The following is a 17,483-nucleotide window of genomic DNA, read 5'->3' on the forward strand; positions in this document are numbered from 1 at the left end:
CTAACAATTATTGTGTTAGTGGGAGGAGCTAATAGCGTTAGCAACATCAGGATGTCCCACACCCAGACAAACTGGATGATGCGATAACTACGCGACGCCCTCCACAGCGTCCATTTCGGTCTCTGGAGCTGTCTTCTGATTGGCTCTCGTCCTTTCCCATAGGTCCTTTGGGGGAAATGCTGGGAGAGAGTTGGAAAAGGAGCAGAAAGAAAAAGTTTCTGCGTAAAGGCGGAAGCGACGGGTTTGCCTTTCCGGTGTCCTTCCCTCCCCCATTCCTTCACGGGAAGATTTCATTGGTCACCAATTAGGAACTCTCGCGAGAGATCGTTGAGCGGGAGGGGGCGGGCGGCCTATCTTCCCTCCTTTGCGGCCTCCGCCTCCTTCTCCTCAGGCGCTTCTGCCGCCACCTCTCTCCCCCTCCCCCTTCCCCGACCCCCTCCCTCGAATCGGCCGTGGAGTAGGGGCCGTCGCCGAGACCGCGCAGCCAAGGAGGCGGGATCCTCACGGTAAGATGGCGTCGGCGGGGAGGGGGCCATAGGGGGCCCAGGAAGCCGGGCCCGAAGGTGGCCTCCTCTTATCCTTCCTCCAACCCTCCCGCCCTCGGGCTCCCAGAGTCCGACGCTGCCCTCCGCGGTGGGCGGGGCCGGGGCTCTGGGACGCAGTTTGTTTTGGTCTCGGGAGAGCTGCTAGTCTGGGCCTGGCTGGGCCTCGGGCCTTGCAGTTAAGATGGGAAGGAGGAAGAGAAAGGAGGGCGGTGAAGAAAATCAACTCCAGGTGGGCCGGGCAGTCTTATCGGCTGAACTCAGAGCCTGCTGTTCTTGATGGTTGCGAAGGTAGTGGCGCTTGCTAGTAGGAAGTCTGCTTGTCTTGGAGGCGCCTCTGAAGTAAAGTAAGGCAGCTTCCTGAGTTTTTATTGTTTTATCTTCGAAAAGCTGTCGTGGTGTATTGGGATGAAAAATTGCAAGAGGAGACTCGAATTCCTAGGAGGACCTAGATTGGAATCTTGGGTCTGCCACTTTAGTGGCTTATGTGACCTTGAGCAAATCAACTTGTTTCTCAGTTTTCTTAATCTGTAAGGTAGTTGGACTAGATTAGATGTCCCTTAGATCCTTTCTAGCGCTAAATCGATAGTGCTATTTACTGTCTGATCTTGATTAATGACTAAATTAAATCTTAGGGTTTTTTTTAATCTCTAAAATGGAAGCATTTACAATTGCTCTCAGGGCATTTTCGAGGGAATGCATTGTATAAATCTTAAAATATTATATCAAAAACTCTGCTTGGAGGAAATACATGCAGAGTTTAGATAAAACTCTTTTTTTACTTAAGCTGTCTTGTAGATTGACAGGACATTTAAGCAATTAATTCAATATTAGATAATAGGTAAATATTGCCAAGGAAAGGTGTCTAGGAAATACTTGTTTACCACTTTTACACCAGTTAATTGAGTTTTAGGTTTTTCGTCCAAGGTTGGGTTTTTGATCGATTTTATTTAGTGGTAATTTGAGGTGGATGGAAAATCTTTGAGTATTAAATTGAATAGATTTTTTTTTGGGGGGGGAAATATATTATCAATATTTACAGTTCTTAAGGTGTCTCTTTTGAAAGGTTTTTCACATTAGAGATGACTTAAATTTCAAATGCAGTGTTTACTCTCAAGTTATGGTTATTAGCATAATAGCAATTTAATGTTTTAATTTTTAAAAGTTGAGTTTCAGTCTCTAGAGATTGGAGTAAAAAAAACTCTTTGATGTAAAAATTTCCAGGTATACAAGCGTGCAAATTGCTATCTAAAATTTTTTTTAATTGCAATAACAAAGCATTTGGAAAGATTCAGTTTGAATTTAGATCTTAATTTGTTCCTTTTGGATCCAACTGTTAATGTTCCATAACAGTGAAGAAAGTGGAATAAATTTCAGGACACATTTTTTTATTTCTTCCTGCACAAAAAAAAGGTCATAAATTCTGGGTACTTATACTTTCCACCATGAGTATAAATATTTGCTTTTTAATAAGCTCTTGTTAATCTGGAAGTTGGCTTTAAGTAAATAATATCTGTTATTCCAGTGTGTGTTGAGATGATCTTGATTTTTTTTTCTACTTATAGAAATAGTTCAGAATGAGTTATGCAGAAAAACCAGATGAAATCACTAAAGATGAATGGATGGAAAAACTCAATAACTTACATATACAGAGAGCTGATATGAACCGCCTCATTATGAACTATCTTGTTACAGGTAAATTTGGAGAATGATATTTCATAAATTGTTGAAAATTATCTGTTTCTTATACAAAAACAGAAGTTTAGTCATTTAGTGGGATTTAAATGTTTTTAATGAATGGTCCAGCATCTATAGAAATAGGTGGCCACTTAGGATTTGGGAATGCACCTGCTTTAGACAGGTACTACCTACATGGATAAGTCACTTAGCCTCTTAGCATCTTAATTAGCCTTTATTGCCTCAGTGGAGATAATTTCAAATGAATGACATTTTGACCCCCCTTTCCCCCCCCAAATTTGGTTTATATTTAGCATATGTAACTTGTAATTATTTCCTTATTTAAAAGCCATTTATTCTTATCCTCAATTCACTTTTGGGAGCAAGGTCAGATTAGCACCATTTTTTTTTTAAAAATTTTAAAATTGTTACTTTGTTAAGTCAGTATTTCCTCACACAGAGAAAGCATATTTCCCCCCAAAAGATTCAAATCTTTCTCATTTTTAAAAAAAAAACTTTCCCTGATCTTGGCAGTTTTTCAAAGGTTTCATGGATCTTGGTATGAATTTTGTTTATAAAAATGTAGTAGTAGAATTGTGTAATTACACTTTAGAAGTTGAATTGAGGAACATTTCATTTCACAAGTACTTATTAATAAGCACCTTTTATGTGGTAGGCCCTGGGGGGGGGGGGTGAAAGGACCAAAATGGAATAGTTTCTGCTCTTTTATATTGTGTTTGGTAAAGAAGGTAGAGTAAGAAAGATAAGGACATATACATAGGAAATAAATACACAGTAACTTCAAGTGTACAATCTTGATTTTATAACAAAATTCAAAATATCTTTTCTTTATCATTAATATGGTATGAGTACAAAAAATAGAACTTTAAAAAAAATCTTAAAAGACCAGTGATTTTGGTAGTATGATTATTTCTATTAGTGTTGGTCCCTACCTTTTTTGATGTTTTGTTGGCAATCCTGATTTGGTATGATTAAAAAATTTAATCATGGCCAATCTTATTATGAGGCTGACATAAAATCTAATGTGATCCCTAGCTACTTCTGAAGAATATTTTCCATATTCTTTGCAGGTTTGAATTGAAGATGATCAGCCTGTGGGATGTTTTTGTTTTTTAAAGATAAGATATAATTAATATAGAAATTAAAAATGATTTGCATCTTTACATGATGAATGTAACTTAAACCTTTTTTGTCTGTTAAATTAGTTTGACCTCTTTCCTGGAGATACCCAAAACAATGAAGAGAAAAATTTGCATTTGATGCTATAGTTATTGTTAAATGATCTAAAAATATGGGTGCTAGCAAATAATAATGCCCCTGTATATGACTATTGCAAAATGTGAACAAAAGGTAGTAAACGCTTCTGTAACTTGGCCAGTTTGTGTTAATCACTTGAAACCAGATCTATGACTTCTGGGTCTTTGCCTGTGAACCAAGATTTTTTGAAGTATTTTACACCAAAGCATATTTATCTGATTTATATGCTGTAAAATCTCTTATTAAAGCAACATGGCTTTGGGAAAGTCACTTAACTGCTTGGTATTGTATTAGCCTATATATAAAAATTAGAGATGGGACTAGATGATCTCAAGTTTCTTCTAGCTTTATGATTCTTTGTATATGATGTTAGTTTTATGATGATTATGGGGTTTGTGATCATATAAAGAACTTTTTTTTCCCTTGTAAAAATACTCTGTTGACAACCTTTGTATTATATCACAATAATTACTGAATATATTTCCTCCAACCTTCCACCTCTTCTCTCTGCCTTCCCAATCTGGTTAGCTAGTCTTTGTAACAAAATAAAAGAAAGGTGAGGTGAAGTTAGCAAAAGCAACCAAAATATCAACCAAATCTGACAATCTATGCAAGATTCCACACCCATAGTTTCTGACCTTTTGAAAGAAGTACATTTTTTCCTATTTTCCAAGGTCAGATTTTTTTTTGGGTGAAATAATTGCACATGATTTTTTTATTCTTTCTATTTACATTGTTGTATGTTACTTTCCAGGTTCTTCATTCTACTTAAGCGTTGTCTATATGTTTTCCCATGTTTGGGAATTCTTCATATTTCACTTTTTATATTCATTATATTCATGTACCATAATTTATTTAGCAATTTCTTATTCGATAGTAATCTAGCCCTATTCTTTGCTATCACAGAATTACTGCTATGAATATTTTGGTTTGTATGGAACATTTCTTTCTGTCTTTGGCTTAACAATGAGATCTCTCTCAAAGAATTTGACACTTTTTAGTTACTTTTTAAAAAGTGAATCCAAATTACTTTCATTGTGGGTTTTTAAAAATTATTATTTTGAGGAATGGGAAGAGAATAATTGTGAGGAAGCAAAGTATTTCTATGAAATAAGTCAGATTAAAATTCTATGTTAACTTAGTTGACATGAAAACATTTAGTCAAGGCAAAAGGGCCTCCAAGAATAAAGTTCCTTATTATCATTTAAATTAATTTGGTGATATACATGTTTTTCTATTTCAGAGGGGTTTAAAGAAGCTGCAGAAAAGTTTCGGATGGAATCTGGAATTGAACCCAGTGTTGATCTAGAAACACTTGATGAACGAATCAAAATCCGTGAGATGATACTGAAAGGTCAGATTCAGGAAGCTATTGCATTGATAAATAGTCTACATCCAGAGCTCTTAGACACAAATCGGTATCTTTATTTTCATTTACAGGTAAGTTTAAGGAGGGGGCATCTTGAGCTTGAAGACATAGTGAGAGTTGCAAGCAATATGTAAAATTATATATAAGAACTAACTTGTCACTTCTAAAAATCTTTTTTTTGGGTGGGGGATAATTTGTTGAAATTTTTATAAGTAGTTATCAGGTGCTATTTCATATTTTTTATCAAAAATTTTAATTGTCAAATTAAAAAATAAACTTGGCAATACTCAAATTCACAGTATTAGGTTAACATCTGACAAATTAATAGAAGATGCTTCACTAGTGGATATTGTCTTGAACTGATTTTTTTTTTTTAACCTTCTTTGTAGCAACAGCATTTGATTGAATTGATTCGGCAGCGTGAAACAGAAGCAGCATTGGAATTTGCACAGACACAGTTGGCAGAACAAGGAGAAGAAAGTAGAGAATGCCTGACAGAAATGGAACGCACTTTGGCTTTGCTTGCCTTTGATAATCCTGAAGAATCACCCTTTGGAGATTTGCTTAATATGATGCAACGGCAAAAGGTAATGTAGAATGAAATGAATTTGAAATTTGCAGTGCGTGGGGAGATTGTAAATTTTAGTGTGAGGACATTACTGAAAGCATTTTTTTCAAATTTTCCTTGTTAATAAAACAGTACCTAAATTTGAGAATTTAGAATTTTACCTGCAACTCTGTTAGACAATAGTAATATCTTCTCTAGTCTTAGAGCTTTTTAAACTTTAGGAAACCTAGAATAATGACTATCTATAATATCTCTATCAGATTGTTTGCCTTTTCAGTGATGGGATAGAGAAAAAAAGGAGAGAATTTGGAATTTAAAATTTTTAAATATCAAATGGTAAAAAAATCTTTTATGTATTTGGGAAAAATAGTTTTAAAAGTTTTTAAAGATAAAAAATATATATATATATTTGATGTGAGGAATACTTCCTTCTCCTTCCCCAAATAATCCCCGAATTTTATCAAAAAAAAAAAAAAAAATCAAAACTTATCCTTGTTGCAAAATTTTCATTTTATATATTATTCTATGTTACTTATGGTTTTCTATCTTTTCTGTATTAGAATTGAATAGTTCTTTTTCACAGTTCTTAAATTGAGTACCATGCTTGTATAGAAGTTTATTTTGGAATGAACCATCATGAATTAATTCTTTTTATTTCATTCCTTCCCACTCCTTCTGACAGCTCCCAACATTCTGGATCAATATATTTAATTTGTTTTTGAACCTCTTTCTTGCCCTTTTCCAGTTATGTATAAATCTGTTCCACCATGTTCTTTATATTTTCTTGGTCTTAATCTTAAAAGTCTTACTAGAGAAAGTCACAAAATAGTACTGATTTGTTCTGTTTGTATATTATTTCCCTCAATTGTATATTTGTATTCTGTAATATATATTACCCTCAATTAATCCTTCTTTGCTCTCTGGCAGTCTTTTATTCATTTCTTTCTATTGAATTTCTCCTAAGAGTATTCTGAATCTTGTGCATTTTTTTTTAAGCCCTGAAAACTCAATCTGAAGAGATTATCTTGCTTCTGGCTTAAGAGCTCATTTGATGATTTCTTTAAATTTCTCTCCACATCAGATGTCTTCTCTTTACTTTTTACTTTTAGTTGAATTCAGCCTCTTTCTTAAAGCCATTCTCTTCCTGTTTCCTAGATGACGTTATTCTTCCATTTTGTTTTGTCTATCCCTTTTTTTCTGGACACTGGCTTTTTTCTTTGCTTTAAAAAATGCTGTCATGTATACTTTTAAAAAACAAAAACATACAAAACACATTTGCCTTGGTCTTGCCACTTCCTTGAATGAAAGATTTCATTTCAGCATCAGTTATCTCAAAAGAGTTGCCTAAAACTCACTGACTCTACTATGTTTTTAACCACCCACTTGATATGGTAGAATTGTGAGTTCTTGAGAACAAAGACTTTTTGTATTTTTGTGACCAGCACTTAGCTTAAAACAGTGCTTAAAAACCGTATAGGTTCTTTAATATATTACTTGCCAAACTCCATCCCAGGATTACTCTTAATATTTATCTCTGCTCTTGTTCATGGTGCTTAATGAAACTAGAGAAATCTCAACCATGATGACTAAGTACACAATTGATTTTCTTACCTAGCTAGCTTATAGCAAAGCAATACAATTCTTTTGTTCTTAATTGATTTTTTATCTCATTCCTTTTATAAAACCTCTCACAAGACCCTTTCTCTGGGGCCTTAACTCATAGATTATTGAAAAAAATTGAAGCTGTCATTATTAACTCTTTAGTTCTAGTTGTCGTTAATCACCCCTTTCCATAATTTTGCAAGGCCCCAAATTTTGCATGTAGGGTGCCAGTAGTTAGAGCAGATTTTGTTCTATTTGATTATTAGATGTATTTCATTATCAAGCTACTAATATTAAGTATACTAAAAGCTGCAACATTCTTAAAAGTCCATTACCTTGTATAGAGAAAGTCAGAATATACAAAATACACAACTATTTGTGTAGTAAACACAAGTAAAGTAGGAAACATCAATTACCATGCAAAAACTTCACTAGTAAAAGTTGCATAATAATGCAATTTAAAGGATGAATTCAGTCACCAGTGTCAGTAATCAGTTCTCAACTCTGTGCTTGGACAACAGAGACTTAGAAAAGAAAAATACATTCTTTTTCAGATCTTTGAATTGACTAAAACAAATCAGATCAAAAACCTGTAAAAATTATCTCTGACATGAAATTAACGTTTAACCATCTTTTTTTTGAATGAAATCTTTTCAGGGAAATCATAAGCAGGGTGGTTTTAATAAACCTTGTTGCAAATCTGTTCAGTATGACTTCCTCCAAATTAGCATTGGCCAGGAGTTTTTTTTAATAGACTCTTTTAGTTTTCATATGTAAGAGATTTCTTTAGCTTTTGAAAGTCAAGACTCTTCATATGAATTGTCTCAGAATTCACTGTTTTTTTTAGAATTTTGATTTTTTTTTTTTAGCGGTACTGCCTTTTTTACATTTAACATTTTTAAAAATGCATTTTTTGCTTTTAGGAGTATTTTGTTGTAGATTTCCTTGTTTATATATCTTTTCACTTTATAGTCTTCCTTTGAAAAGCCTTTTCCCTTTTCATCTTTACTATTTGAGTCGTTTAATAAAATTGTAGGGCATTAGTTATATTTAGCCTTTGTTGCCCATCCAGAACTGCTTTATTTCTCTTTAGTGCCTTTATTTAGTATGGGCTTTTCATGTACATATGTTGGCAGTGGCATGCCAGAGGACGTTGGATACATTAAGGAATTTTAAGGATATTGGTTACTGATTCACAATGCTCTTTAACATGGCATTCCTAAATTTTCTCAGTATTTCTTCCTTTTTATATTGGTCATTCTTGCTTCTGAATATAAAGCCACTGAACAGAACCATAGTCCTCTTGAGAGAAGGACTTGCTTGTTGCAAAGTAGCTTATAAAGATTTCTTTTCATCAGTTTTTTTTTTTTACAAGTATCTTTTTTTCAATTTCAAAAAGTTTTTGTCCCTTTCCTTGGATAATTCCTCTTGTAGTAGGGAAGGTGCTTTCTTTATCAACCTTTTTTTAAAAAAAATCTTTCCCTTGCCCTCCACAAGACTTTTTTTTTCTTTTAGGCTTTAAAATTGCAGAACTGTTGGTAGAGGGAATTTCCTGACCTGAAGATAGTTTTCTATACAAATGAAGTCACAATCCAAGTGAAAACAATTCAGCTAGTTAGTGCCATTATATGCTAGACATTGTACTGGACTCTGGGAAGGACAGAAGACAATCCCTTCTTTCAAAGAGTTCACAGTCTAATTGGGGAAGCAAGGAGATAACTAGCAAGTAATGTACAAACTATAAACAGGGTAAACTGGAGATAATGTAATGTGAATTTTCTGCCAGTGAAAGAGGGAGAAAGGAGGGAGGGGAGTCAATCAGGGGACTGTTTACTGTGGAGGGAGGAGGGGCATAGTTCAAGGACTTTAGAGGACTGAGGTCAGAGAAGCTACAACAGTAGGAAGAACACTTGGAGACTGGGGCCAGCCACATGGAAGCATGGTCCAAAACCAAGAAGAATACACAGATGAGGGGCTTTAACTCAGGAGGGGATGAGTATTACAACAAAGAGGGCCAGGGGCAGGCACCTACCACCAGAACTAGTGCGGGCTAGTGGATGGAGCAGGGCAAGAGTTTCTTTTTTTTTGGCAGTGGAAATCTCAAGCCAAGCCCCTAAATCAGGTAGTGTTAGTGATGGTCTCTATCTTTATTCTTTTATTTGGATTTTTTAAAGGGGTTTCTTTTGGTGGTCATGGTGATGGGAAGTGGTTGGGGGGGGGGGACTGTAGAGGGCAAGATCAAGGAGAAGGTAGGAGATACAGGACAGCAAAATTTACATAGATGGTTGCTTGGATTTTTTTTTTTTTTTGAATGAGGATTTTTTTGAGAATTCTTTACATAAAGTTGAATTTGTGTAACATTTAAGTAAAACAAACATATGTAAAGTTAGAACTGTCAGATACATTGTAATGCTCATTATTTTTCTTTTTTCTTCCCAAAGCTATTGTCCCACTTTTGAGGCATTTACTGTATTTCATCTGAACTAATGGAATAATCCTATTTCTGCTTCTATTTTCTTCTTACCTCTTCTCCCCAGCCCAGATGTTGTGATTTTTTTTTTAATATGAAATTTTTCTCTTATTATTCCACTGCTTAAAAACCTATAGCAAAATCTTCATTGTCTACAACATTAACTTGGTACTTACATCCATTTACAATCTGTCCCTAACTCCCTTTTCAGTCTCATCTCCCAATGCTTAATAATAGGAACTTTTTATACCATATGACTTTGTTCATACTATGCTTTCTATAATATCTCTTAGATATCTGAATATTAAAAGTTGAGGACATAGTATTTTCTTCCTTAAAACGGGGAAATTGGATTATTTGTCCTTTCAGCTCTAGATCATGTCTTTTAGACCCAGAGTCAGATGTCACATCCTCAGCGCTAAATTTTATGCTAGCCAAAATAATTAATCTTCTCTGAATTCCTAGAACACTTTATCCCCCTTTCCCTTTTATTATTTTATTCTTTTTATTATTCCCATTATTATGTGTGTTAACATTTTTTTTGTTGTGAGCTCTTTTTGATCAGGAAAACTGTGGCTGTTTGCTTGTTCTTAATGATGTAATTATTATGCTCTAATCTTTTTTATTCTAGGTGTGGAGTGAAGTTAATCAAGCTGTCCTAGACTATGAAAATCGTGAATCAACACCTAAGTTGGCAAAATTACTGAAGCTACTACTATGGGCTCAGAATGAGCTGGACCAGAAGAAAGTAAAATATCCCAAAATGACAGACCTCAGCAAGGGGACAATTGAGGAACCCAAGTAAAACATGTGCAGAAGGACAGCAAGCAACTTTACTACTGCACATTATTCTTCATTTATATCAGTCTGTGACTGAAAGATTTTTACTACAGTACGGGACTTTATTTTATTTTATTATTATTTTTTTTTTTTTTGAGCAAACATCTTAAAAGGGAGAAATGATCCTTTTAAATGCTGGAAAAAAATGTTGCATTGAAAGGCACTGTATCTCTTTGAAAGTCTGCTTTAGGCTATGCACTATGATACATTTTTTAAGAATTAGATAATTGCATTTTGCATTTTAACATCCCAGTGCTTTTCTGATTGGCCACTGAAGGATTCTAGTTTAGTAGCCATTCATGCGCTGCATTAGTAAAGAATATCAGTTCAACTGAATGCCTCACACTTAAATATTTGTAGAGTACTGATTATTTGCTTTATGTTAAGTTATAGTAGCCAAATAACGCATTTTCTCAGCACAAAGTTTTGTCAAGTTTTCATCAAGCATTTTTCTTCTGGGTCCTCCCTCTTCCCCCCCCCCCCCCTTTTTTTTTTTTTTTTTTTTTGCATAGGAAAAAAGTGTATATATAAACTTGTAAATTGTAATTCAAAGACTTCATTTGTGAGGGTGTTGTGTTTGATTTCTCTTTGGTATTTTTTGGGAGTTGTATGGTTTCTAGGGGAGTGTGTATGAGGGTAGGGGTTGTATGTTTTAATTTTATATATATATATACACACACATACAAACATTATATATATATATTTTGGTGTTTTATATGGTGAGAGACTTATTCACAATGGATCAATGAACCATCTTTTTTGCAGACAGTCTTGCTGAAAATAAAGGTTTCTTTTTGATTTCAAGAATGACCAAAATGGCTTCTAAAGAGAGATGACTTAATCTCTTTAATAACAGTTTTGTCACAGTGGGATTTTTGTAGTGACACCAATAGTGTTAACTGCAGCCTTAAAAATGACCTTATCTGTCTCTTCTTTACATATGCTTTGGGAATCCTCTTGTGGGGATGGTGATAGTCCTTGTGCTGGTGGTGAATATTTTTAAACATTTTGTGTTTTTATGAAAATGGTACGAGGCTTTTTAGGAAATTCATTTGTTTTGAAACTTTCCTAAACTAATGATTAGTATCTAGGGAACTGTTGTACTACAGAGTTTTGCAGAGTATCACTCTTCTTTGATCGATTCCAGAGTTCCCATTCTTATTCATTTATAGAATTGCAGTCTTTTAGAAGTTCATAATGGCTCAGTTTCACAGCATTCTGTGTGTGAATAATTTCTATATGCAAAATTACATGAGTTAGCTAATTGTGACATAAATATGTTTGAATGTGCTTTTGAGCACTGACTTTCCTTAATTAATGCTAATAATAAACCGCTAAGTAGGCTGCTAAATAATCAAAATGAACTTGATTAAGAAAGCAGTGGAGAATAACATTTACAATGCACTAGCATATAATGTAAGTCTTCTATGACTTAAAAGTTTCTTGTAGATCAGAATGATTTAACTTCCATTTGAATATTCAATGTGGAAAAAATTTTATTGGCACTTAAGGTTTAATAGAAAGTAGTGACCATTAATAGTTGCATTGTATTCTGAATCTTGTTTGCCTTATTTTTTCTTTTAATTGGATCATCTGGTTAACTTATGAAGATTTATATGTGACAAGTATTTGTAATTAAGTATCCAGTATTTGCTGTCATCTACAATTAATTGTTTTCTATTCCACTTGGATTGTATTCACTTTGTTTTCCAAGCTGCCATATTCTGTTTTTATAGAGTAGCTAAATCTGGCAATGTTTAGTATTTAGTTATGTGTATGTTTTCTGTTATGTAATAGCAGATTGCAAAGATGAAACAAATGTAATTCTTTACCAGTGATAGTCGAATTTTTCTCTAGCCTGAATTTTTACAAGTTGAATATCTCTACATTTTGTTAGTATGAAGTACCAGGGTGCTTTCTTATTTTGCACCCTATATTTCAGCCATGGTTGTACAACAGTAGAATAAATTCTGCAGTCAGGTGAAGTTCATTCATTTCTTAAATCTTCATTCACCTGTTTGCATCAACCTATACCTGAAAACATGTTCATATTTTTAACATTGTATTTCTTTATTATAGAAGTATTTCATTTGAGGATTTTGGACCCAGATAAAATTAGGATGCAAAGGTAATTTTAATCTCCAAATGAGAATGTCAGAAGCAGGAAGAAATAGGATACGAGTAAAGATAAAGACTGAATAGTCTTTAAGCACGCACCAAGATAGTTAAGTATAGTCCTTAGGCCTCTTTTATTATTAGTGTATATAAGATAGCTTATGTATATAAATAATAGAATATATATAATCAATTTGAAATATGCTTAAATAGTAGGGGCTATGAAATGTATATATATACACAGGAAATATCCATGACATTAGTACATGAACAGATTTTATCATATGCATGGAGTGTCTTCAGTAGGTGTTTTATGGACAAATTGTTGGGATTTTGTGATCCCATTTAATGAGTTATGTTAAAAATTCATTGATTTGTAGATTTTAGTAAAAATTGGAAACCTGTTCTACTCTTACTTTTAAAATATTTAAAAAACTATTTTCTCATGATATATAATCATTCACGAATTGGAAGCATCCTTCTGAATTAATCATAAACTAATAGTTCACATTTATAGAGTATTTGCCTCTTTATGATCATCTTAGTATTTTCATAGTACAAACAATTTAAATTTGGCATCAAATTACTTTTGAAATATATTAGTTTTTCTGAAAAATTCTATATTTGGATCTCACTTCTGATTAGAAAATATAGCAGTGTTTTTTACAATTAATTTATTTTGGCTTTTTATGCTTTCTTGTAGAAAGTGCCTTTGAAGTTAAAGTTCCTAAGTGTTATAGGGCTTGTTATATTTCTGATATTGCGGAATTATAAGAGAAATCTTTATTCTTCCTTTCCCTACTTTAAAATCCTTTGAAGCTAGATTAGTAAAACATTATTGCATTTGAATGACATGGTTTCCAGTTTAAAAAAAAAATATATATCCAAAATAGTGCTAGCAGATTTTGTCCCCTCTTGTAAATTTATAAAATACCAGTGAAAAAGAAATACAAAGAGCCTAGGAATGAGAATTCATTTTAAGCCTTTAAGAGGCAAATTTCATTTATATTCTTTTCCTTGAGAATTTATGATCTTTGTAAATACAAAACAGCACCTGAAAGCCTCTAGGTAAAATTGTGGTGTCTTTATTTTACTATGACATCTATAAGCTGTTCATTTTTGGGAAGCTGAGGGAATTAATTGTTTTATTAAAGTTCTGTGTTAATTATCTTATTGCACAAAGGTTAGGGTATCCCTGCTGGGTTGTCATTATCAAGTCTTAGTACAGACAGAAGTCTAAATTAAAAGAGCAAAGAATTGGGTTGTTTACTGGGCATTTATTTATCTTTAAGACAACTGAGCTTAGTTAACAACTGATGGGGCTTGAATATTTAGGTGAAACTTAATGTAGCAAAGTAGACTGTTTAGCAGTGTGTCAGCCTTGATAAAAGTCCAAAATCAGTTGTTGCTTTGTTGAATTATTTATTTTGCTAAATACCCCATGTGGATTAATGTCATTGACATAACTGCTGTAATTAATGTTTAGAAATACATATTGTTAAACTAATAATGTAAACCATATAAATTTTATATTCTAAGATTATAATTTGCTCTAGTGGTTTGTTTCAGCAGTTTTTATTTTATTTTTTTCATCATCTTGGAAAGCGTTTCATTTCCTTTATTCCTACTTCTAATTTGATAGACGAGTACATCTTTGTTGCAATAATCATTTAGATATGGTTTTTGGTTCTGTAAAAGCAGTTTTGCTAACAGTAAAAAGAAATTATACTTTTTAAAATTAAAATGATAGGGTTTAAAGAGTAGAAGGAAGATGTCTTCAAATTTAGGCTTTGTATGAGGAAAAATTGACAAACAGTACACTATCCAAAAGTGGAAGTAGTGTTTTACCATCACTTGAAGTAATTAAGGAAAGACTGGCTAGCCATTTTGGGATATGTTGTAGAAGGGACTATGTTTTTAGACTGCAAAGTCATTGAGATCCTTTCCAACTTAGAAAATGGATGCTGTTTAGTAGCATTTATCTTGTGGTCTCATCCTCTTTTTCTTTTTTAAATCTTTGTACCTATTTTAATGGAACATGGTCTTTTGTTATCCTATCATTCTTTTAAAAAAATTAACAATAGCATAAAAGGCAGAATTTACTGAACTCGGATAATTTTATAATTGCTTTTTTAAAACCACCAAATCTGCCAGATAACAAGGATATTTTGAACATGATTGTTGCACCTACATAGCATATTCTTTGTTTCTTTATAAGGGACTGTGTTTTTAGACTGCAAAGTCATTGAGATCCTTTCCAACTTAGAAAATGGATGCTGTTTAGTAGCATTTATCTTGTGGTCTCATCCTCTTTTTCTTTTTTAAATCTTTGTACCTATTTTAATGGAGCATGGTCTTTTGTTATCCTATCATTCTTTAAAAAAAAAATTAACAATACCATAAAAGGCAGAATTTACTGAACTCGGATAGTTTTATAATTGCTTTTTTAAAACCACCAAATCTGCCAGATAACAGGATATTTTGAACATAATTGTTGCACTTAGATAGCATATTCTTTGTGTTTCTTTATAAATGTTACTGGTTACCTTAAATGTTAGGATTACTTTCATTTATGGAGAGATTAGATACTTGTAATCTCTGTACTTCCACAGAGGGGAAAACCATGTTCAAATAATGGGCAAGTTAAGAACCTTTAAGGACAGTTGTACATCTGAAAATTTTGTAAAGTGCTATTTACTATTGGGATTAATGTCCTTTTTAAAAAAATTTCATCCTATTGAAGATAAGTAAAAATATGCAGATTACAAAATAAAACAGGTTTGTTTTTAAAGAAGACTTGGTACAGTGTAAAGGAAAATTAGGGATTCTTTATCAGTAATCTGTAGGAATTAGCATTTAAAATGTGTCCTTTTGATTGATTTTGAGCCTTTACTTTTCAATTCTAGTCTTTATTTTTACCTGTTAAGTATTTCTTAAAGGCAGTTAACAAACTTTTTATGATTGTTCCAGAAAAAAAAAGTCAGATGTTTGTTAAAACAACAAATCTGCATTTAAATGGAATAAAGAATTCTGTTTTTGAATTTCACCTTTCAATAATTTCTCTTATCATACATAGGATAACCAATATCCTCTTTCTGGATGAAAAGCAGTGCATATTTTCTATTGCTTTCCTTCACTCCTGATAATTTTAATTTTCCCACTATAAAGTGATTTTTTTCATCCAGGTTTTCCCACCCTTGTGGCACATAGGATCTTACTATCCCTTCTATTTACAATTAAGGATTCTTTAAATAGGATTCATAAAATTTTTTAAAGTATTTTTATAATTACATCAATATAATTTGGTTACAGTATTATTCAATTACAAAAAAAATGAACTATTAAATATAGCTGTGAAACTTTAGGAAAACAAATTGGCTATAGCAGCTATTATGAAAGCAGGTTTAAATGACCTAAATGGTAAGTCCTGGGTTATTTATTATGACTTCTATAAAATAAACCATCATACTGACATCAGGACTATCTTTTTCTAATTTCCAGGCCTCAAGAAATTACTAATAGGACATGTACAATATGTACAATATGGAAAGGCAAATTTGCCCCAATTGAAAAAAAAAGCAGTTACAATTGTTCTGTAGTAGAATGGGCTGCATAGAGGGAAGTCGTTTTCCTTCACTGAAGGTCTTCAGGTAGTAGGATGGATGATCAATTGTTGGGGATGCCTACATTAGTAGATGTAAAACCTAATCGACTATCTTTGCAGTTCCTTTCAATCTCAGTGCTGTGAAATCAAGTGTTCTATACCAGCTCAAGTGGCTGTTATTAATACTTCTGTTAAAGGGTTATTTGAATATTTAGGATAGCTGACATATATAGCAATATGTTTATGTATCAATTTAGATTTATGAAACACTTGTTATTTAATGCTTATAACAGATTTTACAAATTAAAGACTAGACCAAGACAAAATGATAGCCATCCCGAGTCATTCAAATATTCATGGGATTATGGATTTTAAATTGAAATATTTACTAAGCACCTACTTTGCAAAATGCAATGTACTAGGTTTACAATAACAAAAAAAGTAGATCCTGCCCTTGAACTCTTTATTATGGGTCAGCACACCAGGGATTCATCCTATGCATGGCATCCTCCAAATGGAGCATTCTATAGTATCACAATTGCATTTTGAGTTTCTTAGAATAGGATCTCAACATATATTGTAGTAGTTTATGCTCTGATACTTTCATGATCAATATTTTTCGCCTTCAAATTATCAAGCTTTTTTTTTTTTTTTTTTTTTTAAATTTTCAATCCTTTGGGCAGCAAGGGTGAGGATATGGAGGTGGGCGGATAAAAGGATAGAAAAATTAAAAATACCACCCTTATAACAACAATAAAGAAGTCAATCAAGCATGATGAATTCCCAGATTGGCCATATCCCAAAATGCATTATTCTGAATATATAGTCCATCACCTCTCCAGCAAGATGCATGTGTAGCATGTATCGTTACTGGTTGCCAAGAATTATGGTTGGTCTTTGCATTGATCGAAGTTGTTAAATCTTTTAAGGTTGTTTTTGTAATGTTATATAAATTATTTTGATTCTCATTTCACTCAGAATCGACTTGCACATATTACCACATTTCTCTGAGATGATTTTCATAATTTCTCAAAGTGCAATATTGTTCAATTATATTCATATGTCCATTTTTAAAAAAATTCATTTCCCCATTGATGGGTACCATCTTAGTTCCTAATTCTTTGCCTTTACAAAAAAGTACTATATTGGGGCAGCTAGGTAGCCCAGTGGATAGAGCACCAGCCCTGAAGTCAGGTGGACCTGAGTTCAAATCCACTTAACACTTTCTAACTGTATGCCCTGGGCAAGTCACTTAACCCCAGTTGGGGGGGGGAGGGGAGGAGCGCGGAAAAGTACTATGTGTAATTTCTGTAACATTCAATTAATGGGGAATCAGGAGGGAATGGTGCTTCATGATAGGAAATGAAATACTGCTTTTGGAGTTTCAAAGATGTGTCTACTAATTTAGGCACCCGTTA

At 33.2% G+C, this 17,483-nt stretch overlaps 1 protein-coding gene across 3 annotated transcripts; it reads left to right on the forward strand.

Annotated features, from left to right (window-relative positions):
* Positions 1 to 237: 237 nt before the first annotated feature.
* Positions 238 to 15,502, forward strand: GID8 (GID complex subunit 8 homolog). Of its 3 annotated transcripts, none has more exons than XM_051976732.1 (5): positions 238 to 506; positions 2,108 to 2,237; positions 4,741 to 4,937; positions 5,256 to 5,453; positions 10,138 to 15,502. In XM_051976732.1, exons 2-5 carry the CDS (start codon positions 2,120 to 2,122, stop codon positions 10,309 to 10,311), a joined length of 687 nt encoding a protein of 228 aa, XP_051832692.1. In that variant the 5' UTR covers positions 238 to 506; positions 2,108 to 2,119; the 3' UTR covers positions 10,312 to 15,502. The 3 variants fall into 3 exon arrangements, with proteins under 3 accessions (XP_051832692.1, XP_051832694.1, XP_051832693.1); XM_051976734.1 differs by lacking the exon at positions 238 to 506 and adding an exon at positions 610 to 774; XM_051976733.1 differs by lacking the exon at positions 238 to 506 and adding an exon at positions 782 to 889.
* The last annotated feature ends 1,981 nt before the right edge of the window (positions 15,503 to 17,483 follow it).

This window comes from Antechinus flavipes, chromosome 2 (assembly GCF_016432865.1).
Source record: "Antechinus flavipes isolate AdamAnt ecotype Samford, QLD, Australia chromosome 2, AdamAnt_v2, whole genome shotgun sequence".
Taxonomy (NCBI): domain Eukaryota; kingdom Metazoa; phylum Chordata; class Mammalia; order Dasyuromorphia; family Dasyuridae; genus Antechinus; species Antechinus flavipes.